The sequence below is a fragment of the Ctenocephalides felis genome, unplaced genomic scaffold (assembly GCF_003426905.1).
Source record: "Ctenocephalides felis isolate EL2017-DRISC unplaced genomic scaffold, ASM342690v1 CF-g0.4_SCAFFOLD_00845, whole genome shotgun sequence".
NCBI lineage: Eukaryota > Metazoa > Arthropoda > Insecta > Siphonaptera > Pulicidae > Ctenocephalides > Ctenocephalides felis.
The window spans coordinates 15,918,433-15,941,968 of NW_020536999.1; the positions used below are offsets into that span (position 1 = coordinate 15,918,433).

At 28.4% G+C, this 23,536-nt stretch overlaps 1 protein-coding gene across 1 annotated transcript in view; it reads left to right on the forward strand.

The window, feature by feature from the left end:
* LOC113379010 (alpha-1,3-mannosyl-glycoprotein 4-beta-N-acetylglucosaminyltransferase A-like) overlaps positions 1-23,536 on the forward strand; it is an 87,096-nt gene that overhangs the window by 55,948 nt on the left and 7,612 nt on the right. Inside the window, exons 4-6 of the mRNA XM_026619511.1 lie at positions 2,742-2,969; positions 5,342-5,518; positions 23,311-23,489. Coding sequence (XP_026475296.1) covers positions 2,742-2,969; positions 5,342-5,518; positions 23,311-23,489 — 584 coding nt within the window. The remainder of the gene's footprint in view (positions 1-2,741; positions 2,970-5,341; positions 5,519-23,310; positions 23,490-23,536) is intronic.

Genomic DNA, 23,536 nt, shown 5'->3' on the forward strand with positions numbered 1-23,536 from the left:
CTCCTTTTACCCAGGCTGCTGCCTCCATACGTCAGGTACTTACCATCAGACGTGGGTAAATCGAGCTGACGCTAACAGTAAAATCAGAGATACATACGGTAAAATTGCAATGAAATCGTCGTCAAATACACGACAACGCACAATAACAGGTTTTTATTACGGCATTCAATTCCTATTATTATCGCCGGAACGTATCCATATATGCTGCTTATGTTCACTAACTCATAATTCAAGTTGCACAACAGGAACGAACCATATCAGGGAAACAGATTCTAAAGTACAAAAAAAATAATTCTAAGACATCTTTAATTGAAGTATCGCCAAATTTAGGAAGACCAAAATAGGATATAAATGTATTCCAGGACATCTAACATAATTTAGAATTAGTAGAATTAGTGCACCTAGTACATACTAAAATTGTTCAGAATATTTATAAATCTATTAGGAAACATTCTATTACAGAACTTTTTAAGGACATTGGATCAGAGAATACTAGTTCAAAATCTATATAGCGCAAAAAATACAAACAAAAATGCTGCTCTAGAAAATTTTATAGAACATTTGATGACTCATATGTCACAAAGTAAACAACACGTATTCCAGTATATTTTTAAGGCATCATTTTTTAACTTGGGGCAGTGTACATTTATGAGGCTCTGTTAGATATTTGATTGTAGGTTAAATTTTTATATTAGATTTACAATAAGATATTATAGATTAAAATTTTTTACTAAAAATTGATTCAGCATGCGCAGGATCAAGCTCCATAATTTAGATCACTTTTATAATATCAACTTCCCGAAAGAGAAGTTTATGTTTTCATAAAAAAAAAACGATTTGCTAATTTTATGTTTCCTCGACGTTTCAAGCCATTCTGAATCGAATGAGACCAAATTTTGAAAAAGTATATGTGTGTGTATGTATGTGTGTGTATGTGTGAACAGATTTTTTACCTTAAATCGACGTTTTCTCAAAAACGACTGGATTTCAAGAATTTAAAAGCCATTCGAGGTATATCGATGAGGACTATCGTTTCTCAGCTTTGCGCGACGATCGGCCGAGCCCTTTCTTAGAAATTAATAAAAAAGTAAAAAAAAATCGTGTACGTTTTGGCCAAAAATTCTGACTCGATTTTATAAATTTAAAAACTATTTGAAAGAAATTATTTGGGAATCGTGCTGATTATTTTTGTACAAAGTTTGGCTGAGCCGTTTCTTCGTAATTAACTGTTGAATTTTTTTTACTCTATTAAATTGTTGATAGGCGTCATGTTCCTAAAGAACATTCTAGGGTTTCAAAAAATTCAATTTAAATTCTTCTGGATTTACTCCATGGACCATGAAATAAAAAATATTTAAATTATGTGTGTACCTATTTAAAACTTTATATTTCCTCCAATAATGCTTATTATCCATGCTGAAATGTGGATATCGTTTAAACTTTTATATGCATAGCAAATAATAAAGTCCGAACAAAATCCTAAAGCAATTACAGGGCCGTTCTTGAAGTTTCTTGGTAAAGTCGAAGAGAATTATGTCAGCAAAGTCCGCGGAAACAGAAGTTTACAAATTTAATGTTCATTTCTAAAATGAGCTTGAACATGAAGCTCAATAGGTATGGAGAAGTCAAATAAACCTATATTTTGTCAAATTAGTAAAACTGGAAAACGTGCCCGAAAAAACTTGATATATATCTTCTATATAAAATTCTTCTACGCGGGTATATGATTTGCTACTTCTCCTAAACGGTTATTCGGATTTTGATAATTCTTTCTGGAGTTTGTCAAGGGAAATTTAATAAATACATTGTTACTACACTTTACTAAATATTTGACAAAAATTTAATGTTGGTACATTCAATAGTTTTTGAGATATTTGCGAGGTTGATAGGTGATGGCTGGCTGGGTTCTCAATACTAGTATTAAAACAGATTGTACGTTTTCAAAAATGCATAATTCGATTTTGATGAAACTTGACATACATTGTTACTACACTTTACTAAATATTTGACAAATAATTAAAGTTGAAACTTTCAATAGTTTTTGAGATATGCGAAGTTGATGGGTGCCTAGCTCCGCTCTCAATACTAGTATTGAAATAGATTGTACGTTTTCAAAAATGCATAATTCGATTTTGATGAAACTTAGCATACATTGTTACTGCACTTTACTGAATATTTGACAAAAATTTAAAGTTGAAACATTCAATATTTTAACCATAAATGAACCACAAAGGCAGGACATCAAATAGGATATTAAAAAGTATATATTAAAAAATGTGGAACTTTTGAATTATAGATGTGGGTATAGGACAACGTCTGTCGGGTCATCTAGTATATATATATCCAATGGTTCCTTTTATTTCTCGTTTAAGTATTCCATCAAGGCGAATTCCAATATTACACAAAAAACTGGTATTTTCATTCAAAGGAAAAGATCTAATAGTCGAGACGTGTGAGAGAGAAGAAAATCTAATAAAACTCAACCGGGCGTTGTGAAAAAATCGGAAAATGCGAGAAAAAGAATATACCTCCTAGATGTTATTAAAGACTTTGGATTTTCTCTTATTCGAGCAATTCGATTGAGATAGTTTACTTTTTCTCGTAATGAGATTTTTATTGCATTCGATGGATTTTTTCCAACTTGTGATTTTTCATGTCTCTAGTAAAAACGTTTTAAATAATTAGGTGGACTATTTTATTACATTCCTAATTTTAATAAACGATTTTTTTTTCTTTTCCAGATCCAGGAGCGGAGCAGAGCCTCTCTCAGCGATTAGCAGAGCTCCAGGTCCGCCTGCAATATTTGGAGGCGATGTACCGAGCTCGTCAGGAAGACGTCACGCTTTTGGCTCAACATTTAGGGCAGCAGAAGCTACTTTTAGCAGCTGCTGCCACCGGAGCAGGGGTAGTTGGTCCGACAGCTGAAGAAAATGCTTCTACTACTAATGGATTGCTGGATTCATTGAGCAGTAAGTGAAATTAAATATGTAATGTAATAATAAAACTAGTGGTGCATGGCATCGCGCCTTAAGGCAAATTGCTGGAACTTTCTGCACCGTAATTAAACATTCGAGGAATGAAAATAATTAATAAATGTTTTAAATAATTTCAAATTGATGGTTTTATTGTACAAATACAAACTGTAAATTTATAAAATTGCACGACGAGCGTATTCTGTAAACAACTTATGTGTATGTTTACAAGAAATTCGTTCATTTTTTTAAATTTGATTTTTTTGGCAATTTTGATATTTTTTTTTCAAAATCTTGAAAATTGTTGAAAAGTTCGAAATTTTTTGGAGTTTTCTGAAAAAACGTTTATTTTTTATTTTTTTTAAATTTGGAAATTTTTGAAAATATTGGATTTTTTTTTGAAAATTTCGAACTATTCTCAAATTTGTATAAGAAATCGTTTTTTTTTTTAAATTTTGTTATTTTATGTAAATTATGAAATTTTTCACAATTTAGATTTTTTTTGAAAATGATTTTGAAAATTGAGAATATTTGAATTTTTCGAATATTTTAATTTTTTTTGAAAATTTTGATTTTTTTTAAACTTTTCAAAATTAGGAAATTTTTTGTAATAGCATTTTTTGTACACTGTCTACATAAGCAAAATGTTTTTTGAATTAATCTAATCGGATGATCCGTTTTCTCAAAAACGGCATGACCATTTTTACATCCTTTGCGCTCCGAAACGGGTAAATGTGCCTTTTGCAAGTTTGTATCCGCACACACACACACACCCACATACATTAATTTTTTCTAAGGTATGCGAAAATGTTCAGAAACCTTTGAAACGTAAAGATATATAAAAATATTTCTTTTCGATTTTTTTGCGAATACTATAACTTATCCTACGGGAAGTTAATAATAATAATATATATTTGATTTGGTAGTGAAAGGTTTTCCAATCGACTTCAAGATAAATTTACTAATTGAAGAAAATCTTAATATTATTCATTCGATTTATTATCTTCCCGCAGGGGAAGTGGTTTATTTCATGTAAAAAATGAGTCATTCTGAATCGAATTCCTGAACTTCCACTTACACCTAGTTTAATTTTTTTAGTGCAAGAGGCTTGTAAAAGCATGATTTCAAGAAAAAGCATGTCTTAAATACGTTTAATATTCATTCACATTAATTGACTAGTATTAATTTAGTATTTGTTAAAAGCATTTGCATACGCGTACTTCTAATCCAGGTACCCAAAATATTATTGTTGTATTTATAATCCCAATTATAATGAGCCCTTTGTAAAACCGTGTTTAGTGCTGTAAATTAGCCCCTTTGTTATAAAATCTCCTAATAGATTAGAAGAAAGGAGCAGGGGAATTCCTTACAAAGGATCCTGAATTCAACAAAAGATTACTTCGGCACAATGAAGTCTGTAGAGAACAGACTTTAATTTTCTACTAGCCCACATTAACGTTTTATTAATGGACCGACTGGAAACGACAGCTTTGGGAAAATAAATTGTTTCACTTAGATTTACAAGAGTAAAATCATAGAACAAACTAGTTGGTATTGGTATTTTGCTTTGAGGCAAGTTACATGAACTTACCGATATGTGTAAATAATCGACTTAATCAATAAAAAATAAATTAATTTATGAGTGATTAGAATATTTCCGAGTACATTTATTACACACAATTGAAAACGAACGAACACGTCAACTCGGAGTATTTTCTAAAAGCAAATTTTCATAATTCTATAATTTTTTATAATTGAACCAGTTTCCGTAGGACTTTAATGGTTTAGTATGTTCATTAAGACCAAGTACTCTATCGTTATACCAAGTAAATCGTCTAATTTTAATTTTAACAAACGTCAAAAAACTACTCAAACTTTGATGAGTTTTTAAAATTAAACTACTTGACGTAAGACCGTAATAATTCAGTAAGTTCTATAAGACCATGATATATATCGCCAAAAAAAGTTCCATGAAAATCGGCAAAAAAATTTTTTTAACGGTTAATTACAAGAAACGGCTTGGTAGATTTTGATCCAAAACTAATCAGTATCATTCCCAACTAATATCTTTCAAACAGCTTTTGATTTTTTTAAATCGATTCGTTAGTATGAGCTTAAGTGTGGCCGAAATGTTTAACACTTTTTTTCAAATTACAAAGAAACGCAAAGCCGCACAAAACTGGCAAACGCTAGTCCTCCATCGAAAATACATTGAATGGCTTTTAAATTTTTGAAATCGGTTCAGCCGTTTTTGAGAAAACTTTCGGAAAGTTCATGCAACTTGCCTTAAGGCAAAATGCCTCTTGCAACTGATCCAAGTGGTTCTTTTTTATTTGACTTTCTTTTCTAATTTTTCATTTTCCTTTCAGACGAAGCAAGATCCTTACTCCGAAATATGACATTTCTTCGGCCCGGTTTCAATGTTTCTACAACTTTGAGGGTGCCAACGGCATATAATTTTTTGCCTCATCTTTTGGACGATGCTAACAGTTTGAGACCCGCTTTTTTACTCACAAAGGGCAGGACCGGAGTATCCGTAGCACTTGGTAAGTTGAAATATGATTACTATTAAAAATTTAAATAATAGAAGGATACCAAATTTTTACAGTTTATTTCACTGAATGAATGTATCTTTTATATAAAGTTCTTCTGTACGGGTGTATGATTTGATACTTCTCCTAATCGGTTATTCGGATTTTGATAATTCTTTTTAGAGTTCGTCAAAAAAATTTTTTAAGATTTAATGAACGATAAAACTATAGTTATATTGTAGAAATAAATGGCAAAAATCACAAAAAACACTTATCATTGTTTGACATTAAACACATTTGAACTGACATCTGCTAGAAATGTCAATTCACTTGAAATTCGAATTTAGCTGAAATTATGAGCCTAGATAATGTTAGAATGTAATATACAAGAAAAATGTAATGTCTACATTATTATTGTCGAAAATCAGCTGAGATGTGCCAGAAATTAAAGTAATATAAGATACAGTCTACAGTATATGTTTGGCAGATGAAACTATATAATTCAGTTTAATAAATATTGCAATAAGTACAAAATTGCATATACATTATTTTTTTAAACTTATGTCGCATTTTCGTTTTCTTTACTAAATTATTTAACAATATAAAAAAATATTTCTACTTATTAAAAAAATGATTAAAAATTTTGTTTCATGCGTCAAAAAATTTATTTGTTTGGCATTGGATATGGAATATTTAGCAAGTTGATCTTAGATTGAAGAGTGCACATATGAACTAGATTTTATAAATTAATTCACCTAAGATTTCAGCATAAACAATGATGTTTATTAAATGATTAGTAATAAAAATGTACCTTAGAAATTATAATAGCCAAAAAGCAATTATATATTCTACTAGTTTATGAAGATTATAGACTAAATTATTGAAGCAATTATGTTGTGTGGTAAAATCAAGTGTGATATTGTTCTTTTAGCGCAGATACTATAATATTTTTTTCTGAATTTCTTATACTGTTCATGCTAATGAACATGAAATGAATCAAAACCGGACATCAAATAAGACATTAAAAAGTATAGGATAGGATATCAAAGAATTTGGAACTTTTGAATTGTAGACGTGGGTACAGGACAACGTCTGTCTGGCCATCTAGTATATATATATATATATATATATATATATATAATATGTAATATATAATATGTGTATGTATTATATATTTCTGTATTTAACAAACCAGAACAATGTTCATGACAGCCGTACCTATCTCAAACGCCATTCTCTCCTAAATCACAGAAATGAAATTGAAAATGTACAAATGGCATAAATCTTCCAGTGTTCACCTACTAACGTGTTCATAATACGAAACTGGCATATATCATGATTTTGTTCCTTGCTTTCGGCGATTTTTCATATTTTCCATCTGAAAACGAATATAATAAGGCAGGAAAAAGCATTTTTTTCGTCGGAGAAACTATATCAAATATGGTGGAAAAATACAGTTGTGGAAAAACACAATTATGTCAAAAAATATTTTCACAAATTTATATTCAAGTATTATCATAATGATATAGATATGATTATAATTTATTTAAATTAATAAACAAGACAAGATTTAAGAAACTTAGTTTAAATAATAAATATAACTAGTGGTGCATGGCATCGAACCTTAAGGTAAATTGCTAAAAATTTCCGAACCGTAATTTAAAATTTTTAAAAGCTCAGAAAAGTAAAATTATTTTATTTTAGAATTTTGGTTTATTTTAACATTTTTGAAAATTTTAAAAACTTTAATATTAAAAAAATGTAACAATATCATGGTTTTTAAAAATGAAAAGACTTATTTTTAGAAATCTTGGCATTTTTTTGTAAATTTTGAAATTTCTTGAAAGGTTTTGATACCCATTCATGCCGGTTGATCCATCCTGTCGCAAATATCTTATATTCGACTGCCAAATGGTATTTTTTAAAAAAAAATTCTCTGGATCTCTTAAATCACTGGACCTACATTTGCAAAAAATTAATCAATTCTTCATTACGTCATCACAAGTGAAGTGTTTTTTGAGTTTGTTAAAAGTGATGCTCCGTTCTCTCAAAAACTTGATTGTGATTTTCTGCATTCTATCCTCCATATCTCCGAAACAGCTGGACCAACTTTTACCAAAAACTAATCATCATGTTTCCCTATCAGTAGAAATCGAATGTTTTTTAAATTATTCAAACCAGTTGATCAGTGTGCATAAAAAATTGTATTCATACATACAATCTTTTTTTTTTATTTATATATATATATATATATATATTTATATTTCTCAAATTTTATAAATTATCTGTCTATCCCTGCTTTAGGCTTTTGGTAATAAATAAAATACAATATGTTTGCCTACTCCTTTCCCTTAGGAAATGTATGGAAATTCATTTCGCAAAATCGTTTTGTTCCTACAAAAGAGAAAATATAATATTTCGGAAATATACACTTTCATGTAAATATAAACCCGTGGACATATTGAGCTATTGTGTTGTAAATCAGGAATAAAATAATTATACTAATTTGCAATGAAATTTTAAAAAAGTTAGAAGAAACAAATGACTTTGTTTCATCATTAGTTAAAATAAATATTAATACATCAATATTTTTTGTTATGCAATAAATTACACAGGTTCACAAAATAAAAAAAAATGTCTGTATTGGGTGTGTGGCGTTTATTTTCCAATGTAGTTTTTACCTTTTTACCGCGAAACACGAATTTTTTTTTATATTTTATTGAACACAAATCTAAAGTCAAAATTGCAGGGTCTAATGGCAAATTGAAAAAAAAACTTATAAAAATGACAAAATATTCGATCTAGTAATTCTTCTGCATAATAATCCAAATTTTGTAATTTCAGTCATTTTCTGGCCCTTTCTACCTTAACTGACTATTGAGTATTCAATTAAATCATCTGTTGATTTTTTTTGTATAATTCAGCAGTTGCTTATGATATTGGAAATGGCATGAATAGTTGTACTTGCTTATTTTATACAACAGTTTTCACAAACCTTAATCAATTATCAAAAATGTATATCATAAGTAATACATTGTCAACGTGATGTATTTCGTTCATTTTTGATTCGGAATGATTAAAAATATTATTTCACAAACCTTAAACTGGAACTTTTTTTAATTTGAACAAAATTTACCATTTAGAGATTAATTCTTGGATAAAATAGAACTAATGCTATGTTTCTATTCGTATGAGTTGGTACACAATAAAATCTAACCTCCAAAACGCACAAACGTCACATAACAATTTTATCATAAGTGCAACTTAGTGATGTCTCTTTGATAACACATACGTGAAGTTGGGTTTTACGTGTAAAACGTCTGATAGCACAGCAAATACATTTCTTGTTGACAATTTCTAAATACCAACTCATGTGAACATAGACCCATAACCCATTTACAACATTTTTATTTTTTCCGAGATTTGGCACCTGGGTATTAATACCATATTATTATAAAATTACCGACGAAAACATATTTTTGCCAACATATGATCAATAGTCTCCATATAATTCATAACAACAAATAAATCATACTTAAACTCCAAAAACGCCAACCGTAAAATTTATATATCACAAATCAAATAACACATGGGGCACTATTTATCTATCCTTCGCCATTTTTTCCGGCATGAAAATTCACATTTTCCAGTCATTCTTGAAGATTTAATACAAACATTAGAATCGCATAGTGCAGCCATAAAGTTCATAGACATTTCCACATTTTCGCGTTTTCACATTTTCACATTTTTCTTCGGAAGATGAAATATTGTCATCGGTCGACCATGAACGAATCGAGGAATTATGAGGGAAAAACATTCGTGAAAAATTGTTTCTTTCGGGAAAATTGATTTTTGTAACATGTACCAGAATATTTATATAAAGTAAAGTTTTTATTTTTTATTACCATCTAAATGGCTTATACAACACATAAGTTTTAATTGCTTGCCAAAACTAGTGTTATATGGCATTTCGTACACATAATTTTTTACATATTTTACATTTACATATTAAAAAAAATTTAAAGCTTTGAAAAAAATTGATTTTTGAGAATTTTCAAATTTTTATGATTTTTTTATTTTGAAATATTAAAAAAATTTTAAACTTTTTTCAAAGCAATCAATGGAAGCGCGAAAGCGCCGTGTCGCATTCTAACGGACGAAAATTGAACCCATAAAGACGTAAAAAAAATTGTACTAATTATTAAAATCTATAAAATATCTGATAATTTGATGTTCATATGTCTAATTGTCATTTTTGACCTCCAAATTTTTTTTCTTACTTTTTTTACTCGATCTCCGAAACCGTTGGTCTTGCCTTCTCAAAAATTTAGTCAGTTTTTCATTTTGTCAATATAAGTAAAATATTTTTTGAATTATTAAAAACGGACGCTCCGTTCTCTTGAAAACTGAGTTATCGTTTTTGGCCCTTCTTATCCCGTATCTTCGAAACGACTGGACCTGCCTTGTCCAAAAAACGAATCAGTTTGTCTCCATATCGATAGAAATCGGTTGACAAAAAATTATATCCATATACATACTACACAAACACACACACGCACACATCCATTTTCTCTAAGGTATGCCAAAATGTTCAGAAACCTCTGAAACATAAAGATATATAAAAAAATTTAAATTCGATTTTTCTTGCAATTACTATAACGCTCGCTACGGGAAGTTAATAAACTAGAGGTGCATGGCATTGTGCCTTAATTTGCTAGAACTTCCCGTACCAGAATTAAATATTTGAGGAAAATAATTAATCAATCAATATTGATCAATGATTAATTACAATTGTTTTAAATATTTTCAAAGACACAATTAATATTACAATAAATATTTGATCTTATCGCTCAAAATACTTGAAAATGTTTACATTAAAGAAAAGCCGAATGAATCCATCTGAGGATATATTTCTTACGAGTAAAATAACGCATATGAAATATATGCATTTTTTAACTGAATTGTAAATTTAAAATTTATGTATTTATATATATATATATATATATATATATTTAAAAATGTTGAGAAAAGAATTCTAAAAATTTGGAAATTTGTTTAAATCGTATAAGTGAACTTAAAAAATTAAAAATTTGGTACTGAACCCAAAAAAATTGTAACAAAATTTGTCCAAATGTTTAAAATCTCTATAATAAACTTGATAATTTGATGTGCATATGTCTAATAATCATTTTTTACCTCCAAATATCACTTTTTTATACTTTTCTCCGGGACTGCTAGACCTGACTTACCACAAATTTTACTAATTTGGTACTGAGCCCAAAAAATTGTGACAAAATTTGCCCAAATGTTCAAAATTTCAATAACAAACCTAATAATTTGATGTGCATATGTCTAATAATCTTTTTCGACCGCCAAATATCATTTTTTTTTTACTTTTCTTCGAAACTGCTAGACCTGCCTTATCAAAAATTTTACCAATTCTTCATTTCATCAATTTTTTCTAAGGTATGCCAAAATGTTCAGAAACCTCTGAAACGTAAAGATTATAAAAATTTTCATTTTCGATTTTTTTTTGCTAATACTATAACTTACCCTACGGGTAGTCAATAAAAAAGACATTGGAAATCAAAGCAACTCCGACATCAAATTTCAATACACAAGTCCTAGTTATTTTTACCATTTGTTTTACGTAAATCATCAAATATTCCATTAAACAAAATTCTACATTGTTCCTTCCATCCAGTCACCTTTTAACCTAGGAAACAAAGTTTGCAGACAGAGTTGGCTAAATATTTAATGAATTAATCTAGTTAGTGGCAAAGTTGATTACATCAGTAATGGAGCTCGAATATGGTACTCTATCACGCAAACCCTTATTAGATATGAAAAAAGAAAGGTTTGTAATAAATTATTCTAAAGATTTTTTTGAATTGATATTGGTAATCAAATGTCAATTGAAATATACCATCAGATTTTTATATAAGATAACCACTAATTAACAGAACAGCAGTAGACCGATAGTTTTCACATTTCGTAGTTCAAAACACGTACTTGCAAGTTTGAATGTAAATATGAGTTCTACTGTAAAGTAATATTGAAACCAACAAACTCTATATCAAATATCGCCTTATTACAGAAATCTCATTGCAAAACTTTTCTCGTTAACAATAAGCAAACAATATACTAGACATACTTAGGAACTTGTGCCAAGTTAAATAATTAATTTTCAATTAACATCCCTTGGAGAGAAAATAGAGGCAATTGGGGAAAGTTGATACTATTTTAGGAAGAAATAATTTTAAAGTTTTGCCGTCTGTGCTCCAATCAAAAACTGACACATTTAAATAGTTTAAATATTGAAATTTTACTGTTGATTATACAGCTTTAAACCCTTAATTAATTAGTGGAAATTGCAGAAAGTTTTTGTACCGTAATTTGAAATTTCTCAAAACTTATAAAGAAAAAAAAATAGAATTTTGAATTTTTTCGAACATTCTTGAAAATTCCTAAAACATCTCCAAACTTTGATTATTTGGATAAATTTAAAAAATAAATCTGTTTTGAATATTATGAAATTTTTTTGAATAATTCCAAAATTTGCTAAAATGATATTTTCATTATTATTATTATTGTTATTATTACTATTATTTTAATTTTGAAATATCTTGAGTTTTTCATATTCCCATAACCATACTGTCGAAAATATCGATTTTCGACTGGCAAATGGCATTTTTTTTAACTTTGTTTTCTGAATCTCCGAAACCGCTGGTCCTGCCTTTACAAAAATGTTATCAGTTTTTCAGCCCGTCAATTCAAGTGCAATGCTTTTTGAATCATTTAAATCGGATGCCCTATTTTTTCATATACTTAATTTTCTCTTTCTGCACTCTTTGCTTCATATCTCCAAAACGGCTAAACTAACCTTTGACAAAAACTAATCAGCCCACCTCCTTATCAATGTTTTTTGAACACTTCAAATCGGTTAATCCACGCTCCCGAAAACGTAGGCGAAAAATTGTATCCATTTTTAGATTACTAAAACTTACCCTTCTGGAAGCTAAAACTAGTGGTGCATGGCATTGTGTTTTAAGGCAAATTGCTGGAACTTCCCGTACCGACAACTTTGCAAAATTTTGAAAAATTAGATTTCTGGGAAATTTTGAAATTTTTGAAGAAAATTGACCTTTTTGAAAAAATTGATTTTTTTATATTTTAATTTTTTTTTGTATTTTGATTATTTGAAAATTTTGAATATTTTTAAGCTATCGCGCTGCATAGCTGATTTGGTTGCGAAATACCAAAGCGCGTAAGCGCCGCGTTGTCGTCTAACGTGTAAACATTGGTACAGAACCCACATACATGTACACAAAATTTGTACTTATTATTATAATCTTTATAAAGTATCTGATAATACGATGTACATATGTCTAATGTTTATTTTTGACCACCAAATGGCAATATTTTTTACTTTTCTTATTGTATCTCCGGAGACGTTGGACCTTCCTTTACAAAAAAATTACCAGTTGTTTATTTCGTCAATACAAGTAAAATGTTAAAATTAAATTTGAATTGGACGCTAAAGTAAAATTAAAATTATTTAAATTGGACACTCCGTTATCTCAAAAACTGAAATACCATTTTTGGCATTTTTTGCCCCGTATCTCCGAAACGGCTAGACCTGCCTTTTCCAAAAACTAATCAGCTCGTCCCTTTATCAGTAGGAATCGAATTGTTCAAATCTGTTCAACCATGTTCGCAAAATGGTCGACAAAAATTTGTATCCGCACACACACTTACATCCATTTTTTCTAAGGTATGCCAAAATGTTCAGAAACCTCTCAAACGTAAACAAATATAAAAATTTTCATTTTCGATTTTTTTTGCGATTACTATAGCTCACCCTACGGGAAGTTAAATTTATGATCAGGCTTTATGTTATTACAACCGAAAATATTTTTTCGTATAAAATAGAAGAAAAATCAAAATGCTACAAACATAACACGTTCTATAAATATTTATCTATATTGTATATGGTCCAGAATTAGGTGAGATCAATAAGAGGCTTAGAAGAAATCTCAGCCTAAAGGGTCTCCCATAACAGAAGTTTCGTGAAGGAGAATAAATAGAACCTCGTAATATTGTTTGCACAATCGTTAACTAAAACTAACAAGATAAACACGGAAAATGTCTGATAGAGATAGAAGAGAACGGGGTAGATTGTCACAAGTAAACTTTTACATTTACACTTTAATACTTTGCAGTACCATTTGAATATTTTATGCTGATGTTTTCCGATGTCCCCTAAATTAATAATTAATAATTAGTTTTCATAATTTATTTATACAGCAAATAGTGGTTGTATACAATAATTATCTTGTTAATTCTCTAAAAGATAATTAAAACATGATGCAGCAATTAGATTGTGAGAGTAATTAAGCTAAATGTGCATTTAAATTAATTAGTGGAGATAGTTAGCCAGAAAATTACCAGAGAAACAATAATCACCAACAAAAGCATATACATTAATTAAAAAATGATTATTTCAAGCTTTTATTTTTATCAATATAGGTATATTTTATTCGCACAAAACTCGACACTGAAGGTTTAAGTATTTAAATACTACTTGATAATGGATATATTTATATTTATAACTAAAAGAGTTTTGTGTCGCACACCGTGTTAAGTTCATTCCACTTATTTATTGTCTTATTGTTATCAATAGTTAAAAAAGATCCTTCCATAATTCTTCGTTTAAATAAATTTTGTTCGAATTTATTACAGTCGCGTTAGAAAGGTCTATACTGTGTTTTATAGAATTAATGTGATCCGCAAGCATAGTTTTAAATTGTCTGGGATTTTTTGAATTATTTTTGTGTTGTTGTAAACGTTTAATTAAGTTTCGGCTTGTGTTTCCTAAGTAAATTAAATTACAGTCAAGACAAATTTATTTGATAAACGAGATTTCTAAGTCGATATTAAAAGGGGCTTTTGTTTTGGTGAAAATAGTGTTAGTCGTTGTACTAAAATGGGATTAAATTTCTCCTTTAATAATGATTTAGCTAGGAATTTTACTAAATGAATGAGTTAGTTATTGGAGTCTACCATTATGAAAGTTTTCTCAGTATTCGTGTCAAATGTAGTTCACGTAGCAAAATAGGAGAAATATTTCAGTCGTTTAGAATGCTCCGCGCTTTTACTGCAAAATATTCTAAGCACGATCTTGTAAAATCTATGCACGAAAGCTCAAAACCACATGGATATATATATATATATATATATATATATATATAGCTTTATGTATGTTGATAAATCAACATATATTTACTCCAAAAATGTCTGGATCCCATGACGTTTAAAATATGCGTAATCAAGAATAGTATTATTGTTTCTTTTCTAACTAAAACATTGATAATAATTCACTAATATTAAAAATGTAGTGGAGCCATAATAACATTAAATTTTAATATAAACCAAATAAAAGTTAATCACAGGACTGTAATTTATAATACAAAAAATATTGATTTGAAATAAAACAAAATATAACTTTATTTTATTTAAGCAGTACAAAGGTCCGGTCCAATTTGACTTTGTACAATTATAATGTGCAAACCAAACCAAACCAATTATATCACAACAAAAAACTAATATTAAACAAACATCTCACAATGTTTAGTAAAACTTTTGTGTTTTTAAAAAAAAAAATTCACTTCATTTTTTTTACCTCAAAGGCAGGGTAAATTGGGATGGCCAGGGGGCAAACAGGTCTAATGTCTTATTTTTAATTTCAAAGGGATTTAACAAGATAACAACTACATTATTTAACCAATGCAAAATATGAAAATTATTGTTACGTTTTTTACAGAAATGACGCTGTATATAACCTTGATCTGGTATTTTGTCAGAAATACTCATCACTAAGATTTTCATAACTATTTCTTTAAATTAATTCTCGTAAAATTGCTTTTTTGACTTAATTTACTTTTTTATTTATTATTTTTTATTGTTAACACTTTTGCCAGGGTAAAGATGCAATTGGTCCTTTTTACCCCGCACACTTATGAGCTTTTGTATGGGTTATATTAAAAAAATTTAACTTGAAATTAACAATACATCTTATAAAACAATTAAATATCTTTTACTTAAAAATTATATTTAGGTCTCGTAAACTAAACATCAGTGCCCACAACCAAAAAAATAACAACGAAATAAAATACTTTTGTTATAGATTTTCAAAAATTTCCGTTTATCGACGTCGTAAAAATCAAGGCTGGTTATACATCTTTTACCTCCTACTTTCAAATATTGTTATTAAAAAATTCATAACTTTACATGTTTTCGAAATATGGTGGAGGACCTTTGTACCCGCGGACCTTTTAAGCTCTGCTCTACCCTATAAGACAATATTTGTTACAAATAAAATATATTTTGTTGACGACAATAAAACGTTTTCAGCACCTATATATCATTCTGAAATGAAAAGAATATTTCTATTCCTTATAATATATTCGCATAAGGATGACAGATGAAATATCTGAATGAAGTCCCATCCAATATTTTTCTCTTCCGTGTAAACGTCAGTTAAGTTTGTCAGAAAAAAGTGAAAAACGATTGCTTTTTTCCGCTACATTTCGTTTTTCTCTTATTGTTGGGAAATTCAATATTAGGAACAGTAATATATAAATATACAGAGTGTCCCAGAACCTTAACTATCATGACAGAAAATTATCCCTAGTAGTTTGAAAATTGAGCTTTTAGGTGCCACCTAGATCTTTACCTTGTGACTTAGACCATTTTTTGGTTATTATGGTTAATTTGTAATAATTTTGTTCATTTAAGTTTTGGATTCGTAATCGTGAATAGCACTCCTAGAACCTCCGTCAAAAATAATGAGAATTCGAGAAGGCGTTCTTTTAAACGAAAGCACTAAAGTGTTTTTTTGCAAGTTTCATCAAAAGTTCAGGATTGTAAAATTGTAAAATACTTGATAATTTTGTAATAAATAAAATTGATTAGAAAAATAAAAATCTAAATCAGGAGGAGGGTTTCTCAAAATTCATTAATTTTAAAAATTTTAGTTTCTGTTTTTATCTTCTCCTATGGTAAGTTATAGTAATCGCAAACAAATTGAAAGGTTTCTCAACATTTTGGCATACCTTAGAAAAATTGAATGTACGTATGTGTGTGTGGGTGAGTTTATGTATGTGTGTGTGTGCGAATACAAATTTGATTCCTGTTGATAAGGAGACGCGCTGATTAGTTTTTGGCAAAGGCAGGTCTAGCTGTTTTGTAGATACGGGGCAAAAAGTGCCTAAAACGGTAACTTAGTTTTTAAGAGAACGGTGCGTCCGATTTTAATAATTCAAAAAACATTTTATGTTCATTGAAGATGAAGAACTGATTAAATTCTTGGAAAAGGCAGGTCAGGCGGTTTTGGAAATTTAGTAAAATGAGTAAAAAAACGCCATTATGAGGTCAAAAATTGGACATATGCATATCAAATTATCAGATAATTTATAGAGATTTTAATAATACTTATGAATTTTATGGGTTCCCTAACTTATAGACGGCGATGCGGCGTTTACGCGCTTCGATATTTCGCCTTTATGCAGTTAAAGAGGTGCGATTACTTTGAAAAAAAGTTTAAAATTTCCAAAATATTTCAAAATAAAGAAAACTTTTTTCGGTCATTTTTTTCAACAAAGTGAATTTTTTGCAAAAATTTAAAAATTCTCGAAAATCAATTTTTTTTTTTTTTTTAAATTAATCTTTTCTAAAAATATTAATTTTTGATACGGCTAGTTCCTTATTTCAATTTGCCTTAAGGCACGATGGTATACACCACTAGTTTTTCCTTATTTACAAATAATTACAATGTTTTCAATAGGTGATCTGAAGACAGTAAATACCTAGTTTCAGAATAAATTTTCATTATAATAATATTTCTGTTTTGAAACTAACTTCATCTATTATTCGTTGTTTTAATAACTCCTGGAAAATTTTCACGGTGTAACTGAGAATTCCAAATGAATTTTCATGTAAATTTTCGTCTTGCTTTATTATTTTCATAGAGTGCTTTTCAGTTCAACTTTAAATATCTCGTAATATATTCTGTTTTCCGACTGTCTGTACTCAAGTGCATATGTATGTTGAATGTTGCTGAGAAAACGCATTTTGCATAATTTTCTCTTAATTAGAAAGCACACATATCTGGAGCTTTTAGAAATTTTTATTTTTAAAAAAGTTAGGTAGTTTTCAATTAACTTTTTCGTAGGTATTTGCGAATCATTAGTGCAGCAAGTATTTTTAAACAATTATTTTTTATAACAGAATTTCATAAATATAATAATAGTAATAGTGAATATGAAATACATCCGCAAACTTCGACGTTAAATTTTTAGGGTGTGTTTTTTTTTCAATTTTGCTAAATATCGTAAATTTTCGTTAAAATGCGATTATATCATTATATATTAATAAAAAGTTAATAATATTCTCTATAATATTATAAGACATTATTCGCCATATGGTTCGTCTCATTTCACAAAGCATTTTTCCATTTGTAGAGTATCAGAATTTTATCATTTCGAACATGTCTATTATATTTCTATTTCAATAAACGTTTGTTTATCAATAAAACCAGAACATCCTACATTTTCCCCATGAACAAACCAGGTGCCCTAAAAATTCGTTTCAAAGTAAACATATTTTCCGTGTATTCAGATGATATTTATTTCAAAACAGAGTAAATACACAGAAACAGTATATTTGCATATTGTCTGGGACAAAAATACAACAGACAGAAAATTGAAATAATCCAAGTGGAACATAAAGAAATAACAACGGGGCAGAAGTCGTAACATCACAGGTAAATATGGAAATTCGAGATGAAATTTGTTTTGGCGGAATGGGAAATGATCTTATAAATAATATAAGGATGTTTTAGAAACCACGAAGGCGAAATGTACTTTTATACGCTCAGTTTTTGGCATACTAATTGCTGAGATGATCTTTCTTGATCATCGAAAGGGAATGGATTCAAAAATATTTCTTTATTACAGGAATTGTCTAAATTTGAGGAAAAAATGTTATTGTTGGAATGCAGAGAAAGAGAATATTTTAACACGTTTTCATCCTTTTTTACATTTTTTCAAATAACTTAAAGATTTTATTCGGGGCATTATAATTTATTAACATATGTTATAATGAAATTTTGAATAATTCCTAATTGAAATAGCGGGCCCTAGTATTTCCAGCAATATATGGATTTAGAACATTTTTTCACAGTCCTTTAAATAACTTCAAATTTTTATTACGGACATTATAATTTGTTCACATTAGTAGAATCTAGATAAAATTTACTAAAATATATTAAAAAATCTTATATACACTTGGATATTAAAATTTGGAATAACTCGTAGTTGAAATGTGGACTTTAGTATTTTGCTAATTTGTTATATATGGGGTTAGAACATTTTTTCACATTTCTTCAAATAACTTTTAATTTTCATTTAGGACATTTTGATTTGTTTACAATAGAACAAGCTAGATTAAATTTAATAAAATCTGGTAGAAACTGTTATATACATTTGGATATTGATATGTGAATACTTCGTACTTGAAATGCGTACTTTAGATTTCCATAATATGTGGAATTAGAACATTTTTTTACATTTTTCCAATTAACTTTTAATTTTCATATTATGCATTATAATAAGTTTATAAAACTAGATGAAATTTACTCTAATAATATAATAAAAATTATTATTTACATGGATATCAACATTTTAAATAAAATGAGCTGCGATAGCTTTGAAGGCACTTTTATATTTCGTGTCCTACAAAAAAATAAAATGCAGTTTTTTTTAATAAACCTTTTTTAAGCAATACTGGCTATTAAAAATTCCTTGAATCCATTATTTTTTAATTCACAATCATACAATTTTAGATCTACATTTTTTTTCACTTTTGAGTCTTGTATAAAATTTTATTTTCCTTGAAAAAAATACTACTTATGTCAGGTAGTCAAAAAATCTGTTTTTATATTTCTGCTAATTTTTGTGATATTGAAATTGAAATTATTAAGATGAGAAACTATTTTAGACCGTCTTTCGAATTTTGTAATCGCCAATTTTCTCATTCATAACATATTAATTCATTCGTATTAATAAGCATACTCGTTGTCTTAAGACAATCTGAGAATGATATACATTATGATCCAATTGTAACATAATATATATATATATATATATATATATATATATCATTTTCGGATATTTGATGGGTATTTGGAATTTTATCATCAAGAAATTACGATGATTCAATTAAAGACCTATATTTTTTGGAAACCTGGGTCAATCCGCGAAAAAAAATCTAAACATTGCGATTTCGAATAGAATTTTCTCAAACACTTTTAAATTTATTAATTAAAATATTGCACAGACACGGGCTATTGTATGCCCTAAAATCGTAGTTTATTATTTTAAATATTAATGAATTGATATTGTTTAACTCATCACATCACAAAAGTAACTTATGACACAAGTTTTGTCTATAATATTTTCTTAAACTTGGATAATTTTTTTACATTAAAATATTTGTCGTAGGGCTGTAATATTTGAGTATGAGTCTATATTACTATAGTATCTACCTTAAAAAAAATCATAAACATCGTCGAAAATTTTTTTTAACACCTTATTACAAGAAAAACTAATCGGCACGATTCCCAACCAATATCTTCCGAACACTTTTAGAATTTTGAAAATCCATTCAGGATTGCGGGCTAAAACGTAAACGATTTATTTTTCACTTTTCTTCGGGAAGTTAATAAATTTACACCAGCTCTACCACTATTCCTCTCTAATATAGAATACTTTGTTAGCACAAGAACAGACACCAGTGCACCTTGATGTTGCACTTGTGCTACGATACAGCTACGTTTCCGTAGACCGACATTGTATGACATTATTGATTTGTTTCCATGACTACATCACATCTGGCATCAGGAATATTAGATAACTCCGGAGAAATATCATAAATGGACGGCACGTGAGAGAAAATGTCACAGGATTCTTCTTAAGGTCAAATTAGGAAATATGCTTGGGCCGTGATCTTGTAGAACTTAAAAAGATGAAGACATTTTCTGATAACATGAGACATACTTTTAAGGGGCTGGGTGGGATTTGCACCTTGTGTCCCGGGTTTTTATAAAAACAATATTTGTCCCGGATTTAGATTTAAATGAAATCGATAACTTTATTTTTGAAATAAACAGTTGAAAATATTACCTGAATATTTAAATTTCAATTTCGATTGATTTCCACTTTCAATGCCACTTTCAACTAGTTTATTAAGTTTTTGAAAAAAATGTTTTTACGAAAATTGCTTTATAGAGATACAAACACGTATTTATGCACTAAATTAATACAATTACGTGCATTATAAATGTGTTTGAGATTGGAAATCGCAATATTGAAAAACGAAAATGATTTTATTTTTTATGTATCAAAATGTTTCAAAGGTTTCTGAACATTTTGGCATACCTTAGAAAAATTGATGTATGTGTGTGTTAGTGTGTGTGTGTGTATGTGTGCGTGTGTGTACGTATGTGATACAAATTTTCGTCGACGATTTCGAGAACACAGATCAACCAATTTGAATAATTCAAAAAATATTCGATTCTCATTCATTAGGAGACGTGCTGATTAGTTTTTGGCAAAGGCAGGTTTAGCCGCCAAAAAACATTTTACTTGTATTGACAAAAGAACTGATGAAATTTTTGTAAAGGCAGGTATAGCGGTTTCGGAGATTCAATAAAAAAGTAAAAAAAAATGCCATTTTGCGGACAAAAATATTTGATAATTGCATGGCATATGCACATGCAATTATCAAATATTTTATAGAAATTTTAATAATAAGAATAATTTTTTTTTACGTAGCTATTATTTTTCGATATTTCGTTCTTACGTAGCTAACGTATTGCGATTGCTTTTAAAAAAAAGTTCAAAATTTTCAAAAAGTATAAAAAAATTAAAACTTTTCAAAAATCTAAATGTTTTTCAAACATTTTAAAAATGTCAAAAATCCATTATTTTTCAAAATTCTGTAAAAAACACTTGAATTTTTTTTGAAATCTCCAATTTTTGCAACAGGAAGTTCCATCAATTTGCCTTAAGGCACGATGCCATGCACCACTAGTTTAGTTTCTAGTGAAAGCGATTAAGTCGATTATTACACATATCGGGAAGTTCATGCAACTTGCCTTAAGACAAAATGCCATTCACACCTAGTTTCTAATTTATATGCATACCGTTAAGTAATTTATGTTAAATCGTTTTTACCATTATCATCTATCTATTCCCAATTTTGCATCTATTCCCAATCCGACTGAAATTCTGCACGCATCGTTAGTTTCCTAATTTAATAGTTTGGCAAAGTCCGTAATATTATATATATATATATATATATATATATATATATATATATTTGAATATTCTTGAATTTGATGTTGATATATATGTTTAATTTGAGTTTAATATTCGGGCGTAACATCAATAAAAATATTTTTATTGATGTTACGCCCGAATATTAAACTCAAATTAAACATATATATATATATATATATATATATTGAATGGTAGAGTCTTGGATTTGTGTATATTTTGTAGAGTTTCGAACAAGAATCCAAAAATAATACAAAATAAAAAACAAGAAAAGTTTTTAATAAACAATTTCTTTATTTAATTATTTGTTTTACTGTCGACGTTTCGGAACTAGGTACGTTCCATCTTCAGGACATCTGTCAAGAAACATGATCTTGATGAGATTTTAGCAAACAATATGTTTAGGAAAAGAAAATAGATTTTTCTTAAATAATAAATTAATTGCAAAAAAAAATATAATAATGTACAGAAATATGTTAATATGATCAAAATGAAAATGATAAAAATAAATGAGTGGATTATCAGAACAGGATATTAAACATAATAGAAATTTTTTTTGAAAGTTATGGAAATTTTTTTAATTAACCTTTTCTTAAAAAATTTCCATAACTTTCAAAAAAATTTTCTATTATGTTTAATATCCTGTTCTGATAATCCACTCATTTATTTTTATCATTTTCATTTTGATCATATTAACATATTTCTGTACATTATTATATTTTTTTTTGCAATTAATTTATTATTTAAGAAAATCTATTTTCTTTTCCAAACATATTGTTTGCTAAAATCTCATCAAGATCTGTTTTCTTGACAGATGTCCTGAAGATGGAACGTACCTAGTTCCGAAACGTCGACAGTAAAACAAATAATTAAATAAAGAAATTGTTTATTAAAAACTTTTCTTGTTTTTTATTTTGTATTATTTTTGGATTCTTGTTCGAAACTCTACAAAATATATATATATATATATATATATATATATATATATAAACTTTACTCTGGTTGTTTTTCTGAAGATTAATGTGGGTTCCATGAACTGGCACTGCATAGTTTCAAATCCTAGGAAGGGTATCTACCCTTAGAATTCCTTACAAAGTACGGCGCGAATTATTCATAAGAGATGAATGATCAGAGTTTCTGTGAAGTAGTTTGACTTGAGAACTCTTTTTGTATGAACTTAAATTGGATAGTCGTCGTAGTTTTGAAAAAAAACTTCAAAAAAGCGTGAAGTTTATCGATTTAATTTGCATGATCAATTAAAATTTTTACGGAGTCGATATAAATGCTTCTGTGTAGCAAAATCCTCAAGGATACATGAAGAGAAATGTACCAATAATTTACTATTATATCATTCTTACTTCAAAATTGAGTTATTATGTTTTTCACTAAATATTTTTATTTTTTTCCTAGGTATTCCGACTGTGAAAAGAGACAAACAAAGTTATCTAATGACAACTCTCCAAAATTTGATGGAAGCCATGAGTGAATCAGAAGCTGATGACTCCATAGTTATTGTTTTTGTGGCAGAAACCGATTTGGATTATGTGCTTTTAGTTGCCAAACAAATAGAATTGAGGTTTCCTAAACAGGTAAATAAGCGAAGTAATATTTTGATGAGAATACATATAAATTTTAT